The 24,341-nt window shown below is 39.2% G+C and overlaps 1 protein-coding gene across 1 annotated transcript in view; it reads left to right on the forward strand.

Annotated features, from left to right (window-relative positions):
* NFXL1 (nuclear transcription factor, X-box binding like 1) overlaps positions 1 to 23,573 on the forward strand; it is an 87,510-nt gene extending 63,937 nt beyond the window's left edge. Inside the window, exons 18-22 of the mRNA XM_084626357.1 lie at positions 3,466 to 3,535; positions 9,781 to 9,885; positions 11,639 to 11,725; positions 15,684 to 15,737; positions 21,326 to 23,573. Coding sequence (XP_084482483.1) covers positions 3,466 to 3,535; positions 9,781 to 9,885; positions 11,639 to 11,725; positions 15,684 to 15,737; positions 21,326 to 21,499 — 490 coding nt within the window. The 3' untranslated portion in view covers positions 21,500 to 23,573. The remainder of the gene's footprint in view (positions 1 to 3,465; positions 3,536 to 9,780; positions 9,886 to 11,638; positions 11,726 to 15,683; positions 15,738 to 21,325) is intronic.
* The last annotated feature ends 768 nt before the right edge of the window (positions 23,574 to 24,341 follow it).

Genomic DNA, 24,341 nt, shown 5'->3' on the forward strand with positions numbered 1-24,341 from the left:
CAAATATGTCCTCTCTACTCTTACTCGATATTCCCCTGTTATACATCCAAGGATTGCATAAGCCTTTAGGTGACAGCATTGCCCTGGAATTGCACTTGGGTTCAGCTGATTATCTACCATAGTCTCCCAGGTTTTGTTCAGTTACTGTTTCCCAGGATAGCATCCCCTGTCCTGTTAGTATGGCCTTGTATTCTTTGTTCCTAGATAGGACTTTATATGAGGCTCCATTAAAACACACGTTGTTTGCTTGTGCCCAGTTTACAGGGCAATTTGGATTGCTTTCTGTCAGTGACCTGTCCTCTTCATTATTATTTACTACTCCCGCAACCTTTTGACATCTGCAAACTTTATCAATTATTATTTTGATTATTTTTTTCTCTGTCATTGATAAAAATATTAAATAGTGTGGGGCCAAGAACCAATCCCTGCGGGAATGGTGTTCCTAGCCTCTGTTTGCTAGAAGCTGGGAATGAGCGATGGGGGATGGATCACTTGATGATAACCTTTGTTTGCTCCCTATGGGGCACCTGGCGTTGGCCACTGTCGGAATACAGGATACTAGGCTAGCTGAACCTTTGGTGTGACCCAGTATGGCCATTTTTGTGTTTCTTATGACCCCACCCTGGAAACCTATCCACTCATTGATAATTTCCCATTTACAATTACACCTTGAGACCTACCAGTTAGCCAGTTCTCAAGTCGTTTAACATGTGCCTACTTGATTTTGTATTCAAGTTTTTTTAATCAAAATGTTTTGTGATCCAAGTCAAATGCCTTACAGAAAGAAGTCTGTTACATTAATACTAGTTACTTTATCTACCAAACTTGATGTTAATTTGACAGGATCTGTTTTCTATAAACTTTTGCTGATTGTCATTAATGTAACCCTCTAATTCTTTTGTAATTGAATCCTATGGCAGCCATTCCATTTATTTTGTGTGGGATCGATGTCAGGCTGATGGGCCTGTAACTAACTCATCCCATTTACCCTTTTTAAATATGGGTGTATAAGCTTTTTTCCCAGTCTTCTAGAACAACTTCTTCAGTGCTCCAAGCATTATTGAAAATCAACAATAATGTTCCAGTAAGGTCTTCAGCCAGTTGTTTTCAAAATATTGGATGACCTTATGCTGCAGAGGAAGATGAAAACCCTCTAAGCTACCTGCCAGTCTGACCTGGGGGAAAATTCCTTCTCAACCACAAATCTGGTGATCAGTATAACTAGAAGTTGGTGAGCAAGACACACCAGCAAGGCACCTGCAAAGGATTCTCTGTGCCACCTCAGAGAACTGATCTGGCATGTCCCTTCTCCAGCTATGGCCAGTCTTTGATGCTTCAGAGGAAAACTGGGTGGAGGGGGAAATGAAGAATAAATCTAGCCAATTGTGCATTGGAGGAAAAAAAAAAATCTTTCCTGACCTCTGCAAGTGACCAGCTGAAGCGTGAGATTTGATTATAGTGATTACATTAATGCAGAGTCTGCAAGTGTTACAGTTATGATGAGGGCAATGCAGATAATCCTGTTCTGTGGCCCAGAAAGGAATGGGATGAACAGGGAACCCACAGTTTCAGACACCAAGGACAGAAGGAGATCACCACGACTACCCAGCCCAAGTGCATGCATACAAGCTGCAGAATTTTCCCCAGAAGCTGAATTAAACATAATTTTTAAAACTATATCTAATCTCATTTTAAAGACACCAATCAATAGTGAGCTGAGCTCTTCAAACCTCACATTATAAAGTTTGTTTTCAACCCCCAGATCATTTTTGTGTCCCCTTCTTTGATCTCTCTCCAGTATCTCCATACCTTCTTGATATTATATTCGGTTCTGATGTTGGTCTTACCAATGCTTTGTACAGAGGCAAGATCACTTTCCTACTCTAATTGATATTCCCTTTTCTTAATCCAGCTAAAGATTGCATTCTCTTTTTTTTTTTTTTTTTTTTTTGCCATAGCCTTATACTGAAACATCATTTTGAGGCAATTTATCTATGATGCTTCTAAGTCCTTCTCTGAGTTACTGCTTTCCAAGGCAATCTTCTGTCCTGTGGTATAACCTGCACTCTTGGTTCCCAAGATATATTAATTTGCATTTGGCTGTTGGATTGTGATGATTTAATCAAGCAATTCAGATCCCTCTAGTGGTGACCTGTTATATACTGCCCCACCAATCTTTGTGTCATCTGCAAATATCAGCAGAGATTTTTATGTCATCCTCTAGATTGTTGATTAAAATATATAGTGTTGTACCAAGAATCAATTCCTGGTGGACCCCTCTAAGCCAGTTTTTAATCTATCTAATGCATACCGTGTTAATTCCCTACAGTGCAATTTTTTATCAAAATGTCATGTGGTACTAAGTCAAATGCCTTGGAGAAATCCAGATACACTGTATCAACACAGCTGCCTGTATCAACCAAGCCTATGGCCAAGGGTGGTTTGCAAAAAAAATAATAATCAAAAAAATACCTTGTATGAAACCATGCTAACTGGCATTAATTAATATTTTTAGCCTCTAATTCTTTGTTAATAGAATCCCCAATAAAGCATTACTTTATTTTACGTGATATCAGCATCAGGCTAACTAGTCAGTAGTTCCTTGGGTTATCCTTCTTTGCCCTTTTTAAATATTGGAACTACATTTGCAGTCCTCCATTCCTTTGTAATTGCCCCAATTTGCCAAGATTTATTAAATTAACTAGCCATTCAGAGAGCTTCTCCATTAGTTCCTTTAAAACTCTTGGATGTAAGTTATCTGGGCCTGTTGATTTGAAAATGTTTAATTTTAACAAATGCTACCTCACATTATTCTTTGTTACAGATGGTAAACTTTCTGTTCCATCCACAACATCCTGCTTCATTCCAAGTATAGAGCAAAAATATCGATAAACATTTCTCTTTTCTACATCAACATTTATTATTCCACTGTCTATATCTAGTGATAGACGTAGACCAGACCAGGGCTTTTCTGGTTCTTAATGTTTTTTAAAATGCCTTTAACTTTCTTGGCCACTGATGTTTCATTGATTCCTTTAGCTTCATGTGTGTGTCGTTGTTTCCACGTATCCTTTTAACCAGTACGGCTTTTTTTCCACCTCTGCTGAATTGGGTGTTTTGGGTATCCAGCAGGATATCTTTGAACAATTCCCTGTTTTTGTTAACACTTCGCACTTTAAATTTAAATGTTCTCAGTCAGCTGCGTCAACAATTGCTTTAAGCTTTGACAGTGAAGAAGCTGATTGCGTTATTAAATTGCCAGCATAATGGTGGTGATCTGAGTTGTCCATAAAGTCAATTGATTTTAAAGAATTTTTATTTGAGACAGTTTCTCTTTGTACAACATGCAGGCAGCTGAAACTATCTCTTTGCCGCGCAAAAATATATAGTTAAATGTGTTCATAACTATACTTGATTGAATTAGTTTTAATTTGGCCTTGTTAAACATTTTCTCTTTTTTAATAGAAAAATAACTTGTGCTGACTTAAAAGAAAAGGATCTTCTCAGTTCCTGCAAAAATCAGTGTCCAAAAGAGGTAAGCTGTATTGGTAAATTAATGCTTACTTTGATTCTTCTTTGGTATTCCCAGGAAGCAATTTATTCTTTTCTGTTTTCTGTCCACCACCTCTCTCTGGGTTATCATACCCTTGTTCTTTGGCTAGTGCCAAATTAACTGGAGGGGCTACAAATAGCAATTTCTTCCTTCCCTTCCCAAATGCAGGTAGGATTTTCAAGAAGGGAAATAAGGATACTACAGTCAGAGAGATTACAGAAAAGCCATCCTCTTGGGAGATAGGAGGAGGAGGTTGGATATGAAGAAGGAGCAATCTTTTCCCCACTTGAGAGTGAAAAACTGGGACGCATTTTTACATTAAAGGGTAGCGGGGTAGGACAGGAGGACAATATTTATCCCTCTACCGAACTTTCACTGTTTTCTCCTAGCCTCAGGCTGTCCCTCTCCAATCTACCTCTGCCCCACAAATTCCCTTTATCTCCTACATACGCCCGCCAGTTCACTTAAATCTTCATTCATCAGTTAACTCCATTTCCTTTCACACAACCCTGCCAGCTCAGACTCCAAATTCCCCCAGCTCCCCTCAAGCGAGCCTACTCAGAAACGCGATACATCTATATATAAACCCCAGACTGAGAATCCCTCTCTTCCTGCCTAACCTCTTCACAGCTCTGATCCTCCCATCCAATATTTCCAGGCTCACAAGAAACACATGACCAGCCTTCCAGGCTCAGAATTATTTTTCCTCTTACTTCCTTCCCTCTGCTGCTTTCAGCCCATGTTTGTGCCTTTTAATGACTCTTCCCTGTTCAGTCTCTCCTTATCTTGAGCAAGTAAATAAGTAGATTTATCACAATTTCCTTAAGCTAGGTATCTGAAAGTGCTTTCTTGGGGGCAAGAGAAGCATTCTCAAACACAGTTTTATTCCCTCCATCTACCTCCTTAACTCAGTTCTTTCATTTGACTTTCTGTAATCTTAGAGTCCTTTGCTCTGAAATTTCCTCCTCCTGTCTACTAATGTACCTGTCTCTCTGCAACATTTACTGAATAATCCAGTGCCTCAACTCCACCTCTTCTGAAACCTCCTCTATATCTCATCTTGACTATTGTAACTCACTTCTCTGACTTCAATGACCCAGCTTCACACACACAGAGACAAAACCCACAAAAAAAAGCAAGACCACATAACTTGCAACCTTAAAAATTCAAAACCCACATATTTTAGGATCCAGTTTAAAATTGTTCTTTTTGTTTTAAGAACTTTCTTGGATTATTCCAATCTACTTCACTGGCACTGGAGAAGGCCACAAATCTGCAAAGTTAATTAAAAGACTGCCATTGACTTAAATGGGAGTTGAATAAAACTTAGTCTGTTTTTATTCCTGTCACTCTGTCATATCTTACCATTTTCTAGAAAATCTTTCTGCAGCTCTTGCAACCTTAAAGGAAATATTAATATGTAAAACAGGTGCAAAATACGAAGGAACAGGCTCAGAACATATTTACCTTTTGCAGTCTGAAAAGACCAAGCTAACTGTGGCCCCCTTCTGGCAAGGATTAAGTGACTTGTTCAAAGATTAGGGGATATAGATAGGACTGCACACTGTGGGAGGCTTTGAAAGTAGCTCTGTCAAGTTTGTGGGGTTTTTTTGTTTTTTTTTTAAAAAGAACCAAGTTGAAAATATTCTAATATATGGAAGTAGGACCTGGACAGGCACAAAAGCCATTAGAGGAATTTTAGGTAAATTTGAAAATCAGAGACTGACAATATAATGCAGATCAATCAGCTACTGAATATGGCAGAGAAATCTTTCAGAAACCAGAAATTTTAATAGACAAGCCACAGGTCAGAATGGTGATATGGATAGTGGGAGCTGAATGGTTTAGACTTACAAAAAGGGCCAATGGTAAATGGAAAGATTCTTTGAAGAATAGTGTGAGAGTTTCAGGGATGAAACTCACTTCAGCCTTAACAATGGTGCTGCAAACAATGCCTCCATAATATGTAATTAATACCATTGCACCATGAGTTCACATACTGTTTTGACAAAGTCAAAAAAAGCTAATCAGTGCCATGTTAACTTGATTGTTTTCTTTTATCCAAATGTAATTTTCCTTTTTATTGTGAGAGCAAATCTTCATATAAGTGCCAGTGACTGGCTCCGTGTTAGTATGGAAAAGCCTAGTGACCTTGTTACTTGTTGTTGCACGTTGCACATTGCTTTGTAACGAAACCTCCACCGAAGTCCGGAGTAATAAAAATTTACTTCTCTAAAATGTAATAAACTGTTTTATTTCTTAAGTCATAGCCTTTAGACACTACTGTTTTTTTACTTGAATTGATGCAATTTGTAGTAGACAAAATCATGCAATATTTGAATTGTAAGTCTGATATTACTGTTGGGAATTGTGAAAGACCCTTAATTACGTAGACTGGTGGCTTAAAAGATATAGCAGTAACTGTAAAAGTTTTGCCAAGTTTCGTAGTTGTGTTTTGGCTATGGTTATACAAACTACTCAGAGGACTTCCATAGTGTGATACAAATGGTACTCTCTTATTTCAGATGTCCTTTCTGCTTTAGGGAATAGCAAAGGCTTTGATTTGCCAGAGATGCTAGTAAAGTTAAAACATTTTTAAAGTGCTTTTTTTATTTGGCAGTAAAACCAAATATCCTGAGGAAGGAAATTATAGATCAGTAATGACTACTCAAATTCTTATGCAGAACACATTTTGTAAATGTTTAGGACAATTCTAAAAGGGAAGTGTTCACAATTTAGAAACTTTCCCAAGTTTGTATGTCCATATCAATCTTTGCTTAAACATATTACTCTTTGTACTCTTCTGTGTTCTCTGTAATCAGAATTTACTATTACAAAGGAGATTGGTTTTCAATTTAACAGTAATACGTGACCTGTGATTTGGCATAGTTTATTTTAACGTTCCAGCACTGTAAAGGTAAAAGTCATACTTGAAAACCTGTAGTAGCTCTAACTTTTACCTGCTGATGTACAGCTATAAAATTTCTCCTTCTATAGTTTAATTACTGGAGTTGTAACATAAAATATTGACAGTTTAGGCAGCTTGCTGTAAATTTTTTTAAAAGTAAATGCAGTACTTGTGAAATAATTTCCCGTGGATAAAGGCCACACAGAACAAGGTATGGCAGGAGGAATATAAGCTTTCCCACATACCCCACATAATAGGTCTTTTAACGTTTAAACTAGAGGGCCCACAATTCGGGTTGAAAGGAATATTTTTGTTTCCATTTGTACTTTGCCTCTGAGGCTGCCAAAAATAGTGCCATTCAGGAGTGGTGGTTTTGTTTAAGAGACAGACATCTGTTCACTAGAACTATGGAAACCAGTGAACACCCAAAAATGGTAACTGTTTCAGTCAGATTACTGCTGATTTTCTCACACACAGGACCCTGACAGGGATATGCACATGATGGACTAGTTCTTTTCTATCTCTAGTTTCTTTATCTTATTTATTTTTTAGTATAATATAAGATAAATTATTTCCCTTTTTGTTTGTTCTTTTAAAAATCCCTTCATCCAGCTCTGACAGTTCAGGTGCTCTGACCCTGTGGGAAACAACCAGCTGCTTCCTCCCACTGTCCACCTTGACCTATGCATAGTATAGTTAGATCATGCACTTGAGGAAAAATTTTAGAATCAGCCAACCAAAATGATCACCTCAATTCCCAGTATCTAGATCTGTATGCTAATCCATGGGCGGGCACCCTGGTGGTGTGGCCTCACTCTCTGCTGAGGCAGCAAACTGCAGTAGCCCTTCTTCCACTCCTTATGAAGCAGAGAACAGGATTTGAACTGGGCACCCAGATGAAAGAAGTTTTGGAATTTTGTGTTTTCATACTTGTAGCTTTTGGTTTATTTGGTTTTGGTGTTTTTCATAGAGGATTTTCTTTTTAAAATGTTTGGCATCTGTCAACTACCTAGTCAGATAGGTGCAGCATTTGGTCTAGTTGCTATGGACTACTGAGAGTGTGATTTTGCATAGTGTAAAAGGGAGCTAATGGAATGTAGACATTGCATTCTTGATTGATCTGAGTATATACACTAAGCTTTTTTTTAAAAAAAAATTCTTCCACGGTTGCACTAGTGGTGATCTAATTCGGCGGCAGCAACAGTGAGATCTAATTTAAATTGAAGGCACAGGGTTTTTTACCACTGTTATCTAACCCGGCTCATGTTAATTGAAATGCCAGCAGGTGGTCTACACTAGCAGTCCCACCCTGATGTTACACTGGTGGCAGTGCAACAGTGGGAGACTTTAAGAAAAAACATTGTAGGCCTTGGAGCTTGGTCCTGTAGCACTTGTGTGTAATCTCACTCACTTCAGAACTATTTACGTGAGTAAGAACTGCAATATTGGGGTACAAATATTGCTGTGCCATGCAGTGTTTGTTAGATATAATTTGACATTTTATTTCTCTGTCTTGGAGGCAAACACAGTTCCTTCTGCTCTTCCTTAAGACTCTTGCACTGCTGAGCAGTGCAAGGAAACTTTGTCAGAACCTGTAAAAGACAAATTTTATGCTCACCAGCAGGTAAACACAGTCAAACACTGTTGCATAATGTCAACTGTACTCCATTCAAAAAGATAAGTACATTAATAGTATAGTGATCGACATTGCTAGGGCTACCTACTTACACAAAGAAATTTTGTCTGAGACATAGTAGGAACAGGTATGTGCACAAACTTTCTATCTAAAGATCATGCAAGTTCTAAGCATGTGCTCTGTATCTATAGACTCTTGGCTAAATCAGTTAATCAATACTTCTTTTAAGTCTGTGAATCTGAATTTACTAACATATATATGCACTTCATTGGGTTATTTTATAATAGTACATAATGTTAAATTCTTCTGGATTTATTCATGTAATATGTTATAAACTTACAGTTACCAGTAAATGTGAAAAACATACATCCTAAATATTAAAATAATTGTGGCTCCCTTTGACATTTTCCAGAGTGTATTAATCACTTGACTACAACTGAAAGTTTACTTTAAACTATGAGTATCTCCAGATAAAATTTTTGAACAGTTTTGGGAATTAAAGTTCATTTATAAATCACTTAATCAAACATGCTACCTTTAGGTAGCAGCTTAGGTTATTAAAAGCATGTTTAGCAGTTGAGGGGCGAAAAAAGTATTTTCATAGATATGTAAAGGGTTATGTGAAGCTAAGTTCTTTACCTTAAATGAAAAATGTCTCTGTCCTCTGGCATTTTATATCTAATACAGTGTTTGGTGCATCCCTAAATTAATTATAATCACCATACTGTTGTAAGAAATTAATGAAATCTTCAATGAGCACTTACAAGAACAGGCATAGTTAACATTAAAAAATGTCTGTCATATAGGATAATAAAAATATCTTTTTTAAAAAAGCAGTTGAATTGTGTTTTTTGTAGTCTTATTTAAAGGATTTCTACTTATAATAGGAAAAAAGTTTGTAGTTCCCCATATCCCAAAGACAAGAAATGGGATAGTCCTTCAAAGACTCACACTTAAGATTTTCTGAATTTGAAAGGAGGCTAAAAAAACCTTTGTAGTGTATCCTTATTGTACAGTTTATGGTTCAAAATACGTCATAGTAGAAACTTCCATTTCCTTCTGTTTTTGTTCTCGCCCATTTGAAATATAACTTGAAGATATGGAATGCAGAACAGCTTCTAATTTTTTCTTTCCCTCCTTTTCCCCTTCTTCCAGACCTTATTCCCTCCAAAATATACATGGCTGGACTTGTATATTGTTGTTGTGTGTGTCATTTTAAAGGAGATATTGTACTTACTGAAAATTTGTATTTAAAATAACTGGATCTTGTTTTCAATCAAACTGTGAAAATGAAGTTCATAAAGAGAAATCATACTTTGCATGTTGCATAGTTTCTAGTAATAGGAACTAAAAATGCTGTGAATAAATAAAAAGCAAATATTAATGAACAAGCTAAGAACCTAAGAATGGGCCATGCTGGGTCAGACCACAGGTCCATCTAGCCCAATATCCTGTCTTCCGACAGTGGCCAATGCGAGATGCCCCAGAGGGAATGAACAGAGCAAGTAATCAAGTGATCCGTCCTCTGCTGTCCATTCCCAGCTTCATGTAGTTAGTTACTACATGCGTGGGAAACTGATACATTAATTGCGCTTTCGTGACTTTAGTTCTGTTTAAATGCTGTGTTTGAAATAGAAACATTTTATAGTCCAGTTGCAGAGAACCGATCTCTTTGTTTCTCAGTTGCCCTGTGGTCATCGATGTAAAGAGATTTGCCATTCGGGTGATTGTCCTCAAAATTGCAACCAGAAGGTTAAACTCAGATGTCCATGCAAGAGAATGAAAAAGGTAAATTCCATGTTGTAATTTTGAGAGAATTGTAGCTGTAAACTTCCTTTTTTGCTTTATCTCTGCATCCACAGGGCACGATCATCACTGGAGTAAGTTGGTATACAGTAGATCCAATTATTTTAATGGAGCTAAAACACTTATGTCAGCTGAGGAGCCTACCCTTGGTATCAAAGTATTCATTGAAGATGTAAAATTGTTCTGTAACCTACAAATATTGTAATATTGCAGTGAATTGTTTCAAATACACTTAGATTTTTATAGCTCCACTGGGAGACTAGTATATGATAAGTCTCACTCAAAACTATTTCAGATAAAAGAAACAAAGTATATTTTTCTGACCAGAGATCAGGGAAGTGCATATTTAATTACATAAAAAATCCATTGACACAGCTAAGTTTCTGTGTAAATCTGAATGCAAATATGGTGGCATCATCATTAGGTTGTAATAGATTGATCCATTCATGTGGCCTTTCCCTAGCCAACAGACATAAAAGGGCATCTGCTGGCACCAGAGCATGCCCCTTCACCCAAACCAACACAGAGTTGCTTCACCACTGAGGCCCAGCAGTGAATTTCCAGCATGAACCGGCCACCTACCTATGAGTCAAATGCAGTGTTGTGCCCAAACATCCCATCACCAACTCCTGTGAGGGAAAGAATAAATAGGAAGAGTTTAGTACATACAAGGCACTAAATATCCTCCCTGATGGGTCTCCATGCCCCTTTCTGCATTTGGATGCCACCATTGATAGAGATACCCCCTTTTGCCCCTATTCCAGCCACTCCAGTCATGAACAAATGGGATCCCAGTTCAATAGGAGAACCTCAGAAATACAGCTTCTTTGACATCACTGTGAACTGAAACTTCCTTTTCTGAGGTAATTTCTTTCCCAGTGAGGGAAGAGCATCCTGGCACCAGCAGCCTCCATGCGCAGCAAGTTTATACTGCTTTGGTTGGCCAAATCCCAGCCTCCCAACACTCCTAGTATAATGACTTACCTTGTCAGCCCTTAATTGGTTTCTTTGACACTCTGAGATTCAGGTTGGCAGATCTCTCTCCTAACCCATTACAAACCCCTAAACCAAAGTCCCCGTCTGAATCTGCCCTTCTGTCTCCTTATTAGCCGTGGTAGATTTCACCCCTGCAATAACCTAGCTAGAACCTGCTACGGTTTCTGGTAGTCTGATACCCTGTTGCAAAGTCTGCTGCTCAATAAACAACCCAATAAGTGTCTGATGCCAGCCCAGGATGACACCCAGGATGACACAATCATGACACCCAAGATTGTAATGTCAAATTGAGAGAGCTTTCACTCTGCTCTCAAATGGAGTGGAGTAAATGCTTTCACACCCCAGTCTGTACCTGAATGTTCAAGGTGCTAGTTGCATTACACTTAAGGATGTAATTCTTTAAAAGGGCCTAGGATTTTCTTTTCCTTGCTGGCCCAGACAAAGGCCTCCACCCACCTCTGAGGCTGTGCAGGGTGGAGGAGACAATGAAAATGGTGAAATATAAACATAACTAATTAAAAAAAATCACTTTGCATGGTATTAATTGTATTGATACTTTGATCTTCACTGAATTACAAAAATAAAATTATAGACTTGAAAATGTTCTAATTAGCTTTTTTCCATTTTATAGCATGTTTTATCAAATAGAAATCTGTCATCTTTTATGTTGATAATTAATAAACTGTATACTTTATGTAGAGAAGTGGTTTTTAAATTTGAAGTTTTTTCATACCTACAGGAATTACAGTGCAGCAAGGTACAAGAAGGCCAGGTTTCACTAGAATGTGACACATTGTGTAAGGAAATGAAACGGAAAGCATCTGAGGTAATGTGTCTCTTGTGGTTATAATATATTCTCACTGCTTCAGAAAAAAAGAAATGAATACAGTTTTATTTTCCAAGACAATACCAGCAAGAAATATCATGTAATCAAATCAAATGTACATGTTTAACAGCTGCTGCTTCAGACTGTTGGTTTTGGTTAAATGTGGAAAAATAGTTCTTTTGTAGACACAATGCTAATACTTAACATAAGTATGAGTTAGTGAACTTTTGGGTTATGCTAGAATAATACTCCCGTAATTTTTTCTCGTGTGTCGTAGCCTGTCTCACGAGCTAAATTGTGCCCTATACTATGGCAAAGCCTTTGAGGGGAGTGAAAAATGCTTCAGTCTGTACACAGTTGACCTTGTGGAGGACCCATTTTTATACTATTGTTAGGGGAGGGTTTTGTATTTTTGTGGAATGGGAACAGGACGTGCCCTTGAAATCCTCAAACTATATAGTTATTCAACTCTGATTCTGGGGCACCTCTTAACTGTCCCCCAGGAACATTGCTTGCTCAAGGTATGTTACCACTGATTTTCAGTCATGTCAGAGAATAAATTTAACTCAGAAACTATGAATGGCCAAAATTATCCCTCTTTGTCAGAAGCAGTGCAAGGTAGCCATATGGTTTCTATATACCCTGTTGCAATTAGTTAGAATAGCTGTTTGGGAAATCGTAGAACTTTCTCAATAGCTGGTAGAAAATACATTGGGTTAAACTGGGATCTCATTTATTCTGACCTTAATCTGGAATAACTCTGAAATCAGTGAAATTATTCTGGATTTATGAAAGTGTAAATGATGGATGAGTTTGGCCCATTCTCTGTATAATGAAGGATTTTGAACAAGTCTTGTTAGCTACAGGTGCTTTTCAATTAAAATGTTTCGATAAAGATTGCCAGCGTGACTGCAACTTCTAAGGAGACTGACATCCTTTGTCCTCACATGTAGTTGTAATACTAGCATTCTCATGCTATCAATAAGCCTCCACCTTGCTCTAGAAATCAGTCACTAGGAATAGAAGAATTTGTTTGTTCAGTCCTTGGCACCTTTGCTAAGACCACAATTTGTGATCGTAATTTTAGTGATGTGGGCACATGTTCACTAGAGACTGGACTGAAAACACTAACTCAGTAGCAGCTGAACAGCAATCGGATGACGACAAGCAATCTGGCCACTTATGTCCATGGCTTAGCTGAAAAATACTTCGGTTATCTTACGAGTCATTTCAACAGTCTCAGACTAGACCTTTTCTGTTTAAGAACTGAGATTTTCAGACTCAAAATTAAACACTAGCAAGTGACAGCATAAATTGGCTGTACGCCCTCTGCTGTTTTTTGCAATCTTGTTGTAATCTGCAGGGAAGAATTGTCTAGTGCACAGAGCATAAGACTAGTAGCCAAGCACTCCCAGGTTTCACTGCATGCGTTGCCACAGGCATGTTGGGCATGGGATAACTGAATACCTGCCTCAGAATTGAGTGTTCTGTGCTTTGAAGTTGAAAAGTGTTGTACAAGTGCTTATTATTAGGCAATATTCTGGAACATGTGAAGGCTTGATAATGACAAACTAGAATTAACTCCTATTATGTACACTCCACATAATTACAGTTCAGAGCAGCATATCAAGACTGAGCAGCATTTTGATTAAGACTGCAGACATTTACAAAAGAAACCATCTTGCAGTGTTACAAGGTGACCATCAGTTTCCAGAAATCACTGACATTTTAACTGTACAAGCCAGTATAATAGTGCCTAATGAATGCGCACTGCTGAGTAGTTTGAGATTTCTTTTAATGCACATTCTTTTCTTTTTAAGAACATTTTTTCTACCGACTCTACCTCATTTTCTCAGTGGAACATAACACTGATCATTTTGGTTAATCCTCTCCCCCTGGTTCAAATTCAACCACAGTAGTCTGCTGCTCTCTTTCATACCGTTAGCTGTGCTATATCATGGATGGCTAACTCATCTTTCAGAGCTGATGCCTTACCAATAGGTGGCGGTAAAATATCAGACACTTGGAATTTGTACACTTATTCACGCCACACTTTTTGGGTACAAGTATATGTGGTTGAAATATTTTTCCAATAAAGTCTTTTTTATTTCACTTTGCATTTTGTTGCAGTTCTTAATTCTGTAAGCCATTTTTGTGGCTTTTTAAGCTTCCTGCCTCAACAGTTTAAAAGGGTACATGAAAATCTACAAAGGTTATTGGGCTGCTTATTAAATTGCCTTCAGTGATGAGCGTGTACATGGTGTACTATATAGTGTAAATTTCTGAGAGTTCCACTTTGTCTTCAACATTTCTTCTTGGATTATGAGCTATTTGGGACAGGGACTTGTCTATGTGGACAATGTTTAGCACATTGTCACTGTCCGAATGCAAATAAATAATTGAAATATCTATTCAAGTTTAATGTTGGGATCTAAATGGTGCTTGCTTTCAGGTTATTAAGCAGATTTTGAATGTAACTTTATCAGAGTAATACAATAGCTAAAAATATTAAAGGTCTAGAAATGCCGTTGCTTTCAAGAAACACTGCCAAGAGCTAAAGCTAAACCCTGACTTCACATTAGTGAGTGAGATTTTTTTTGCTGATTTCAGGTACAAGGAATAGTTTCATTTTATATATATTTGTTTTATTTTTCCTACTTGCTGCTAGTTCACTGTTTACACTATAGTATTCTGAGAAATGGTGTTCCAGAAGTATATGTGTAACAGGAAACGCAGTACATCTTTGAGGAACTTAGAGCTGTTGAACGTTGCATGTGTCAGATCTGGTTGAGTGCCCCTGGTGGCCACCCACAAGACTGCTGTGAAGGGAGTCCAAGCCTCTGGGTCACTGGATCCCCAGGTGTGTTAAGCCTCTCGGCCTGAACAGAGTCCAGTCACTGTCCTAACCTCGGGGTCCATAGGCACACTCTGTAGGGTTCTGATCCTTTGTCTCACCATCCTGAGGACTGAAACCTGCTGTTCAGCAGCCTAGCCCCTTTAGATTCGTGGCTGACCATTCGGACTCCCCTGTACTTAGATACCCTCTCACAGAATCCCACCTCAAGGTTTGAGCCTTCTGCTTTATCAGTGAACTCTCTCAGGGGGAAACAGGATAGTTGTAAAGTATTTACTACTTTACCAGAGTCTAATGTCATTTCTCTTTTATTTCATCATTTAGAAGACTAAAAATGTCCTAACCCCAATGCCTCTCATAGCTTACCCTTCCCATGAGAGTGGGGGGAACTGGGCAGGGCCCCTACCTCCTGCGGGTACCTACATGCTGGGATGCTTCTCTCTCCTCTTTAGCTGGAGACAAAATGGCCAAAGGGCCCAGAAAACTCCAATCCCCCCATTTTTATAACTTTTGGCTCCCTATGTCAGGTGACCCTGCTGCCAGCATCCCCAGGTGATCAGAGAGCCCTGCCAATTGACTTTGTAGTCAAGGCAATCTCTCTCCTGATCTTTGTCATTTGGAAAGCTGAGCATCATATTTTAACAACTCTGTTGTTCTTTTGCCACCAGCCTTTGAAATTTTCAGTCCAGCATGGAGGCAAACAAGTAATAGAGAAGGCAAAAGGCTGCACGCTGAAAATGGAATTTGCAGTCTGCTACAGATATGTACAAAGCCCCCAGTATCAAACGCAATTAATAAATTGTATAGACGGATTCACAAATTATCACAGCATGCTATTATTATTTATAAACCAAAGGCACCCCGCTATGTGCTAGATACTTCCCCAATATATGACAATGCAATTTCTGCCCTGAGTATCTTGCAATCTAAGTAGTAGATTAGAAGCTCACCCAGGAGGAAGTTTACACTTTTTTGGTATTTTTGTAATGAGTCTCATTCTGTGAAAAGCCAAAATGATCCTGTGAGAAATCAGAAAACAGAATTTATACTATAATCAGTAACTTACAATGTCAGTTACCCATTATTTTGTATGTGTTTGAACAGATAAAAGAGGCAGAAGCCAAAGCTGCTATTGAAGAAGAAAAGCGAAGGCAACAGGTACCAACCCTTCTTCCTCTGACCCCAGCATCTCTCCCCAAGTCTTAGGGCAGGGCTACACTAGAGAGTTTACAGCTGCGCCACTGTAAGCTCTCCAGTGTAGCCACTCTAAGCTGATGGGGGAGAGAGCTCTCCTGTCAGCTTAACTACTCCAGCCCCTGTGAGTGGCAGAAGCTGTGCTGTCAGAAGAAGCTCTCCCACCAGCATAGTGCTGTCCACACTGGCGCTTATGTCAGTGTAACTTACATTGCTCCAGGGGGCTGATTTATTCACATCCCCGAGTGATACGTTATGCCGACATAAACTGTAGTGTAGACATGGCCTTAATTCTCTTGGTAAATCTGTTAATTTATGCATAGCTAAAGGTTTGCAGTACATTGTCTTCAGATGCTAAGGGCCAAGATTTTTCACACCAGCTAAGGATTCTGGCCCAAAGAACTCAGGCCTGTGTTATGAGTGACTTATAATAGTAAAGCCGAAGTGTTCTTCCACATCACCAAACATCTATATGTGCAAAATCATGTATAAATGATTAACGCATTATTCATGTTTCATGAGTTAAAATATCTTAAGTATTGTATTAAATTAGTATTTTTGTATGCAATTGCTCTTTTACATTTTGCCAAACCTTTATAAAATAAGAAAAATAAACTTTGGGAAAATGTAGTTTTGGTTGCAGAAACAGACCCTGTAAGCATTTAAATGGAGGCTGCAATTTTCTTAGGGACCTTGTAGTACAATAAAACATCCCCTGTTTGTGCTTTCTCCTTCTGACAAGGTAAAAGTTACATATTTTATTAAAATAAATGCCTATGCTTGATTAGCTATATTGACGTAGCAACCCCTCTAACACTTCACACTTATAAAATATTCTTAATTTGAGAACTTCGCACCTCCATTATTTTGCAGCAGGCCTGATAGCACTCAGGCTGCAGAAGTGCCTTTTCTTTTTCTTCAGTGAAACCTTGCTCACACTTTTGGAGCTTGAAATTGTTTAAAATTGCAATTTCTCTTCTCTTGTTCACATACCCCAGGAAAATCTTGGTAGCCTTCCAAGATAACTGGACAAAAAAATTCTAAGGTTGAGCTGATGCCAAAATAGTGGTAGCAGCAGATTGTACTGTAGCAGCAGAGAGATGGGGCAGGAGAGAGCTGGTCTGTGTACCACACATGGCCGCAGTGCTCAAGCCCCTTTGAGGTCATCACATGGGGGAGGATCCCCCATTTTCCCAGTGGAGGGGGGGGAAGAGTGCCTGGTCAGGTTCCCTGTCCTCACCATAGACCACCCTTAGACCCAGCACCTAGATCCAGCAACCCATCTTCCTTTCCTTTCCTAACACAGCGGCATCACATGGGGCCGGAGTTTCTTAGTGCTCTCTTCCTCCATATAGGGGCAATGCCAGGCTGGGCTGCCCAACCCTGTAGATCCAGCTGTCCATCCCTCATTCTGCGTTAACAGACTTCTGCAGCTGGCAGTTAATGTATTTAGTTCTGAAGCGCAAGTGGTGGTGGTCTTTTGCTGCAGTCTTGGAGGGTCAGGGTTCAAACCCTGCTGATGATAGGTAATTAAATGTTTTTATGTATGCAAAAAGATTTTAAAAACATTTTAGAAAGGGTGAAAAGTCAAGCCCTAACAAGTTAGGATTTATAGTTGCTCATGCAAACTTAATTTGTCCCAGCCCCCCGTGTGTGCGCGCATTATGATTCCATTTTTAATGACATGATCACATACTATTTTTTTTCTATAGGACCCCTGTCTCATTTAGTACACAGGATGAATAGAGCTCACTTAGTCAGCTGCTATTCAATATTTTGTTTTAACCTCCCTTGCTGATTTGACTGTAGACTTTATTTACTGTGCGTTAGTCAAACCCAGCTCTGACAATAAAATTATTAATTTCCTTGTGGGCTTTTTTATGGTGCCTATCACTATAGAATCACAGTGCTTCATAAATGTTAATTGGCTAAGCACAGTGAAGTCTAAGGGCTTGGCTATACAGGGAGTTATTCCAGAATAGCTATTCCTGATTAACTCCATGCCATTATTCTGATTTAAGGTAATTTGAAACATAAGAATGGCCATACTGGGTCAGACCAATGATCCGTCTAGCCCACTATCCTGTCTTCAGACAGTGACCAATGACAGATACTTCAGAGGGAATGAACAGAACAGGAAGTCATTGTGTGATCCATCCCCCGTCATCCACTCCCAGATTCTGGAAACACAGACTAGACACCATCCCTGCCCATCCTGGCTAATAACCATTGATGACCTATCCTCTATGAACTTATCTAGTTCTTTTTTGAATACTGTTATAATTTTGGCCTTTACCATATCCCGTGGTAACAAGCTCCTCAGATTGATTGTGTGTTGTGTGAAGAAGTACTTCCTTTTGTTTGTTTTAAACCTGTTGCCTATTAATTTCATTGGGTGACCCCTGGTTCTTGTGTTATATGAAGGAGTAAATAACACTTCCTTTTTCGCTAACTCAACACCAGTCATGATTTATGTAAACCTCTTAGTCATCTCTTTTCCAAGTTGCAGTCTTTTTAATCTCTCCTTATATGGAAGCTGGTTCCTATCCTTTATTTATTTTATTTTTATTTTTATTTCTTTTTGCTCTTCTCTGTACCTTTTCTAATTCTAATATATAAACAAGTCACTCTGCCTCTGGAATTAGACCATTCCACCACTCCTAGAATTAATCAGGAATAGTAAATTTGCTTTAAATTCACACACTACCTTTTTCTGAATTAATTTTCACGTGTAGACAAATGTTCACACTCAACTCAGATAGAGAAGTGCCCCGGTAATGTGATAACTTCTGAACACATCTGCTAAATCGCAACATTTATGGGAATATTTTAGGCATCAATGGACAGGATCCTATTGGTGGGTTTTGGTGTGTGAGAGAAAAACTGGAAGGGGGAAACAGGTGACATATGGAGCCTTTGGCATCTGGCTAGCAGGCCCAGCAGCTTCATCCAGGTCTGCAGTTGTCTACAGAGCAGCAGTTTCCAAACTGTGGAATGCAACCCCAAATAGGGTCAGGCTATCAGCAGATGGGGTCATGGTGAACCTTAACATATGGAAGATGTCCTTTTGCTTTGCACAACATGACCTTGCGTGTATGGTTAATGTGAGAAAACAATGGATGAAGCGTGACCTCACATGCACCATATGTACAAGGTCACATTCTGCAGAGGAAAAAGGTGTCCTCCACACAATAGGGATCGGCATGACCTCAACGTACAGTGTGTGCAAGGCCCCACTGGGCTGAGAATGCCATTTTGCTCTTCAGAATAGTGTCCTCCATGTTGTCTGGGGGGTCCTGGCAGGAAATACTTCATTAAAACAAGGTCATGGCAGCAAAAAGTTTGTGGACTCTTGCTTATAGATCAAAGAACCCGTTAACACTTTCCAGCATAACAATACCCCATCTCAGCTCTGCTGATCCTCCCAATACACTTGACACCATGAATGATTTATCTCCCAGAAATAAAATAAATAAGAATGGTGGAGGGGCAGGAGGGAAAGGGCAAGTGTGCATAACCCCTGGCATAGTGGGAGGGATGGGAACTGGGACCCTGGCGTGAGGGCAATGGGAGTCGCATGAAATCCCTGACAGGTGGGGCAGGGCTGGGGAGGATACAGACTCCATGTAATGGAGGGGATGAGGGCATGGGAAGAATAAGGGCACACCTACCCCCTGGCATGGGGGGGAAATGGGGGACAGTAGTGTGTGGGAAGAGGGACATGGAGGGTACACAGAGCCTCAGCATATGCTGGAGAGGGGAAGGGGGGTGCAGAGGTCCTGGAATGTGGAGGTGGGGGTTTCAGGGTGTCCCTGAAATAGAGGGTGATGGAAGGGTTGTGCAGAGAAACCTTGTGGGTGGGAGATAGAGGGCAATGAGCTCAGCCTAGAGAAGCTACAAAGTGTACAGCACTTTGGTTAATTTAACTTTACAACATCTTGCTAGGTGAGGGGATGGCTCTGTCCCCATACAGATTGGGAAATCAAGGCACAGAGAGTAAGGTCAAGTTTCCACTAAGTTTTGAGTGCCCCATTTTAGACATGTACAACCCAGTTATTTAGAGGACTTAGGATTATATAGCACTTGTTCAAACCACAGCTCCAGATGACTTAAGTTTCAACTGTAAGTGCTCAGCACTTCTTCTGTAAATCAGACCACAGGGAATCAAATTGGACACCTAGAAAATGAGGAATGGAGTTTGTGGCCACCTATGAAAAACTGAAAAGTTTTGGTTTAAGGGGCTTGACTAGCATTACATTACTAGGGATTTTGTGGCAGAGGCAGGGATAGAGTGCAGCATTCAATTGCCCCTAACTGTGAAACCCTCCTTTCTCTTCCTGCTCCTTGTCTGATGTGTCTCTGCCCTCCCACTGGCTCATAGACCTAGTCTGCCTCCCCAGGCTCCTCATCCAATCTGTCTTTCCCCTCACCCCCTTTATGGCTCCTTGTCCCTGTCTTCCCACTCTCCTTGTCTGTCTTTTTGCCCAGCCAGTCCCAGTTTTTCTCCCGCGTCCAGGTCATTATCAGGTCTCTCCTGTTTCCTCCCCACACCTTCACACGTCCTGGGTCTGAATCCTGATCTCCCTTCTCTAATCTCATCATCTCCCCACCCCATTGCTCATTTGCTTCCCTGGCTCCTAGTCCTAATTTTCTTGCCCAACCAGTTCCAGTTTCAGATTCCTTTTCCCAATATACTCCTTTCCTTCCCCCTGTCTGGCTTTTGTCCCCTTTGCATTCAAATCAGCTGGTCCTCCTCTTGCTGCCAGGGTGCCAGGAATGGGGTCACGGAGAACATAGGAGAGATGGGCCTCCTGCTGTCAGTTTGGGTGCCCAGCTCCACCATGGCCTGGAGCAGCCATTACAGGGAAAATCTGGCTTCACCTCTGTTTGCCTGGTCGGAAGCATGCTCAGTTGCTTTGTGGGATGGTGCATGTGCAGTCTAGTCAGCACTTGGCGAGGATGGAGTCTTCAATGATTTTTAGCTATTAAAATCTGAAAAGTCTCTACTGAGCATGTGTGAACTGTGATTTTTTTTCCAAAGGATTTTTTTTCCCAAATATATAATTTGGAGCAATTTGAGCGTTCTTTTACAGAGATGGCAAAAGGCACATCCTTGACACACAGGTCACCCCCTATAAAACATCAGGTCTGTGCTCTAGAGCCGTTCAAAGAAGAGGTCTCCAGAATTTTTTAATCTGGACAAAATGTATTTTTCCTTTCCCTGAAATGACTGAACAGTTTTGGCTTAAATTCCCCTTTCCCTCTCCAAAATAATAATAAAAATTAATTAATTAATGAGGCAGACATCTGGCATGTAAAAGTTCAGCCCTAATGGTTAAACTTTAGCTATGTTATAAGCAACTGACAACAAGGTCTTAAAAGGGGAAGTTTGGGGCAATCTGAATAGTAGGTGGTGCTACCAACCCCCCAGTCGTATACAGATCTATTTCATAAGCCACTGACTTGTCATAAATTGACATTTAAAATATAAATGCATTTCCAAGTTTTTAATGCTGAAAACATGTCAATTATTTGTTTTCTGTCCTACCTAGGCTGAACTAGAGGCTTTTGAGAACAGGTTAAAAGGACGACGAAAAAACAAGAGAAGAAAGGATGACGTAGAAGTTGAGCAATCGGTGTGGCAAAAATATAAGAATTTTATCATGCTGCCAGTATGTGGAGTTGCTGTTGTGATGCTTGCGTGGCTCATGGCTTACAACAACTGAAATAATTTGATCTATTGTAATATTCCTCAGTTGGGCTTTAGGTACCTCTTATTGCTAGAATGTTAGTCTGTATATACTAGAACTTCATGTTCATAGTTCAGTTGTATATTTAATTGATATCATGAGGGGGAAAAAAAAAGCATGTGAAGCTTTTAAATCTTAGTTAACAGCACAAAAATATGAATTCAGAGTAGAATGATTTAAAGTTGTACAGTGCATGTGGTCATGCAGTTTATCCTGCATAGTTTCACCATCTGTTTTAATATATTGTATTATGTCTCATTAACTCCACTTTGCAATATTAAGCATAGGTTTTTTAATTTGGTTGTACTGCATACCAGTACATTTGTAAAATAAGGTTAAATTGAGCCATATTTGCAGTAAATCAACGTTGTATTTTTGCCACTTTAATAAGCAGAGGCCGCTCTGTGTATGGCAAGCTAGGCAGCTGCCTAGGATGGCAGATTTCTGGGCAGCTGCCTAGAAAGGAAGATTTTAGTCCAGCTGCTCCTCTGTCATGATGTGGGACAGTCAGGCCAAATTTGAGTGACGTTGTGACCCCATGATGACAGAAGAGAGAGCCAGCCCAAATTTGAGTGGTGGTGTGGCCCTAGGTTGCAATACCACTTTCTCAGATTTGGCCTGGCCACCACTCTGTCATGATGGAGCAGTGGCCAGGCCATATTTCAGTGATGTGAAGGCAGTGCACTGAAGCGTCGCTTAGGGCAGCAGATTGCCTTGAGTTGACACTCTCTTAATAAAGATTAGTATTTTTAGTCTTTGATTTAGATAAATCATAATTCATACAAAACAAAATAGGAAGAACCATCCTTCAGCAGCTTTTAATCATCATTTTATTGAATATAGAACTTCAAAGGGTCTAGAAGACTTGGGCTTTCCACAGTGGAAATGTCAGGTTTCCTCACAAAAGGTTTATTTACTTCGCTTGCGCTATCAAACAGTACAGTGGGTCTCACATCGTTACTTTTCAAACCCTTAATTTTTCTGTGCCTCAAAAAAATAAAAAGCCTAATGGAATCGCAGACTTGTGCTGATCATATGGGAAGTTGCTTGACAATGAAGTGAGCTCTCAAAGCTGTGCTGTCTTGTGAGACTTTTTTTTCTTGAACAAATTTCCTTTACAGTATAAGGAAAAACCCACTTTAAAGGAATATATGAAAGCAGAAAAATAGTGATAAGTAGAGGCTTATTCCAAATCCATGCCATAAATGCGGACTTTGCTCTTCCAGGCCAGAGAGCAAACGGTATTTTTTTGTGAACACTTATGCCAAGTAATCCTCCTTTTGATGAAGAGAGGAGAAAAGAGGAGATTTTCCTTAAACAGATGTATGAAGATAGTCTGTTCCATTGTCAAGTAATATGTTGCGGACCAATATTCATATCAATGTGAGCAGGGCTTTGTTGAAGCAGTTCTCACCTTACTTGAAACGAACTCATTTTTTTCTATGACCGTGTTGGCTATTTCTTCATTAAAACAAATACATTGTAAAGCGTCTGCCTGCTTAGCTCTACTTCTGTTGCCAAAAGAGAAGGAATCCATCTCTCCAAATAGAGAAACCACATGAAAATGGTCTGCTCTTGCAGCAGAAGCTTTGTGTAGATTGCTTTGAGTATTTTTTATCAACTTGATATAAAATATTGGAGGGAAATACTGGCAACTTCATTGATTATGTTAAATATTTGTATTTCTTGTTTGGCAGGAAAACACATTGCCATTTTTAAATTATTTCTTTTCATATGTAAAAGACACATCCTCTTATTAAAGGGACTAATTATCTCCTGATCTGTTGGTATGAGAGAAAGATAGAACTTAAAATAAACAAAATATCAAAACTAGTGGTGTATAATCCAATCACAGAAAAGCATCTTAGTCATTTGCACTCTCTAAAGTTGGTAGGTCTGCTACAAGCAGTGCTTGTTGAATAAGTATTCATGAATCCTAGCATCAAGGAATGTGAGTGGGTTAAAACAATCTGCATCTTAAATGCAACAGATTACTAACTTCTCTTCCACTTATGATCTTATACATTTGATTACTTACATTTTAACGTTGGATGAGGAGGCTAGTCAGTTTGTTTATAGATGCAACAAAGTATTTGGAAGTACAACATGCAAATAACACATTTTATGCTTTACTCAGTACTTGAATTGTTTATAACTTGTATAGGGAAAATATTGAAGCTTATTTGCAATCATTTAAATAGTATGTTTCTACTACATTACAGCATAATGAAAAAACATTCAAATATTAAGAATTTTATTTTGCAAAGAAAGTAAGAATGGAGAAGTCTATATCAGCCCAAGTGACATAAGTACTAGAAGGGAAGTGTCTGATTAGCATACATACTTGTTAGTCTTAAAATACAGTATATTTAGCTATATATTTAAGTACAAAGCATCTTCCAAATCTGAATAACTCCTGCAAGGTGTTAAGCAACCTCATCTCCCACTAGTATTAATAGGAGTTAAAGGTGCTCCCTTACCTTTCAGGGGTCACTCAGCATTTTGGAGGATTGGGGCGTTAGATTATAAACCCCTTGGCAGCAGGAGAACTGTCATTTATCTGTAAAGTATCATGCATACCTTTTGGCACTGTATACTTTACAGTCAGCTGTTAAAAACCCAGCCAGACAATAAACATGGAATAAAATCTAGATCATGCATTTGTTCTCAAGTAGTAATATGATAAAGGAGCGCACAGTACTTAAACAGTAAACTTTGATATGGATCAAAATGGAAAAACTGTTAATTTCCTACTTGTCATATCCCCCTTTTTGATGGCTACTCCCCTGATTTTCTCTTTGCCCCTCCTGAAGATTCA

This window comes from Lepidochelys olivacea (assembly GCF_965140295.1).
Source record: "Lepidochelys olivacea isolate rLepOli2 genome assembly, chromosome: 4".
In the NCBI taxonomy this organism is placed as follows: Eukaryota; Metazoa; Chordata; order Testudines; family Cheloniidae; genus Lepidochelys; species Lepidochelys olivacea.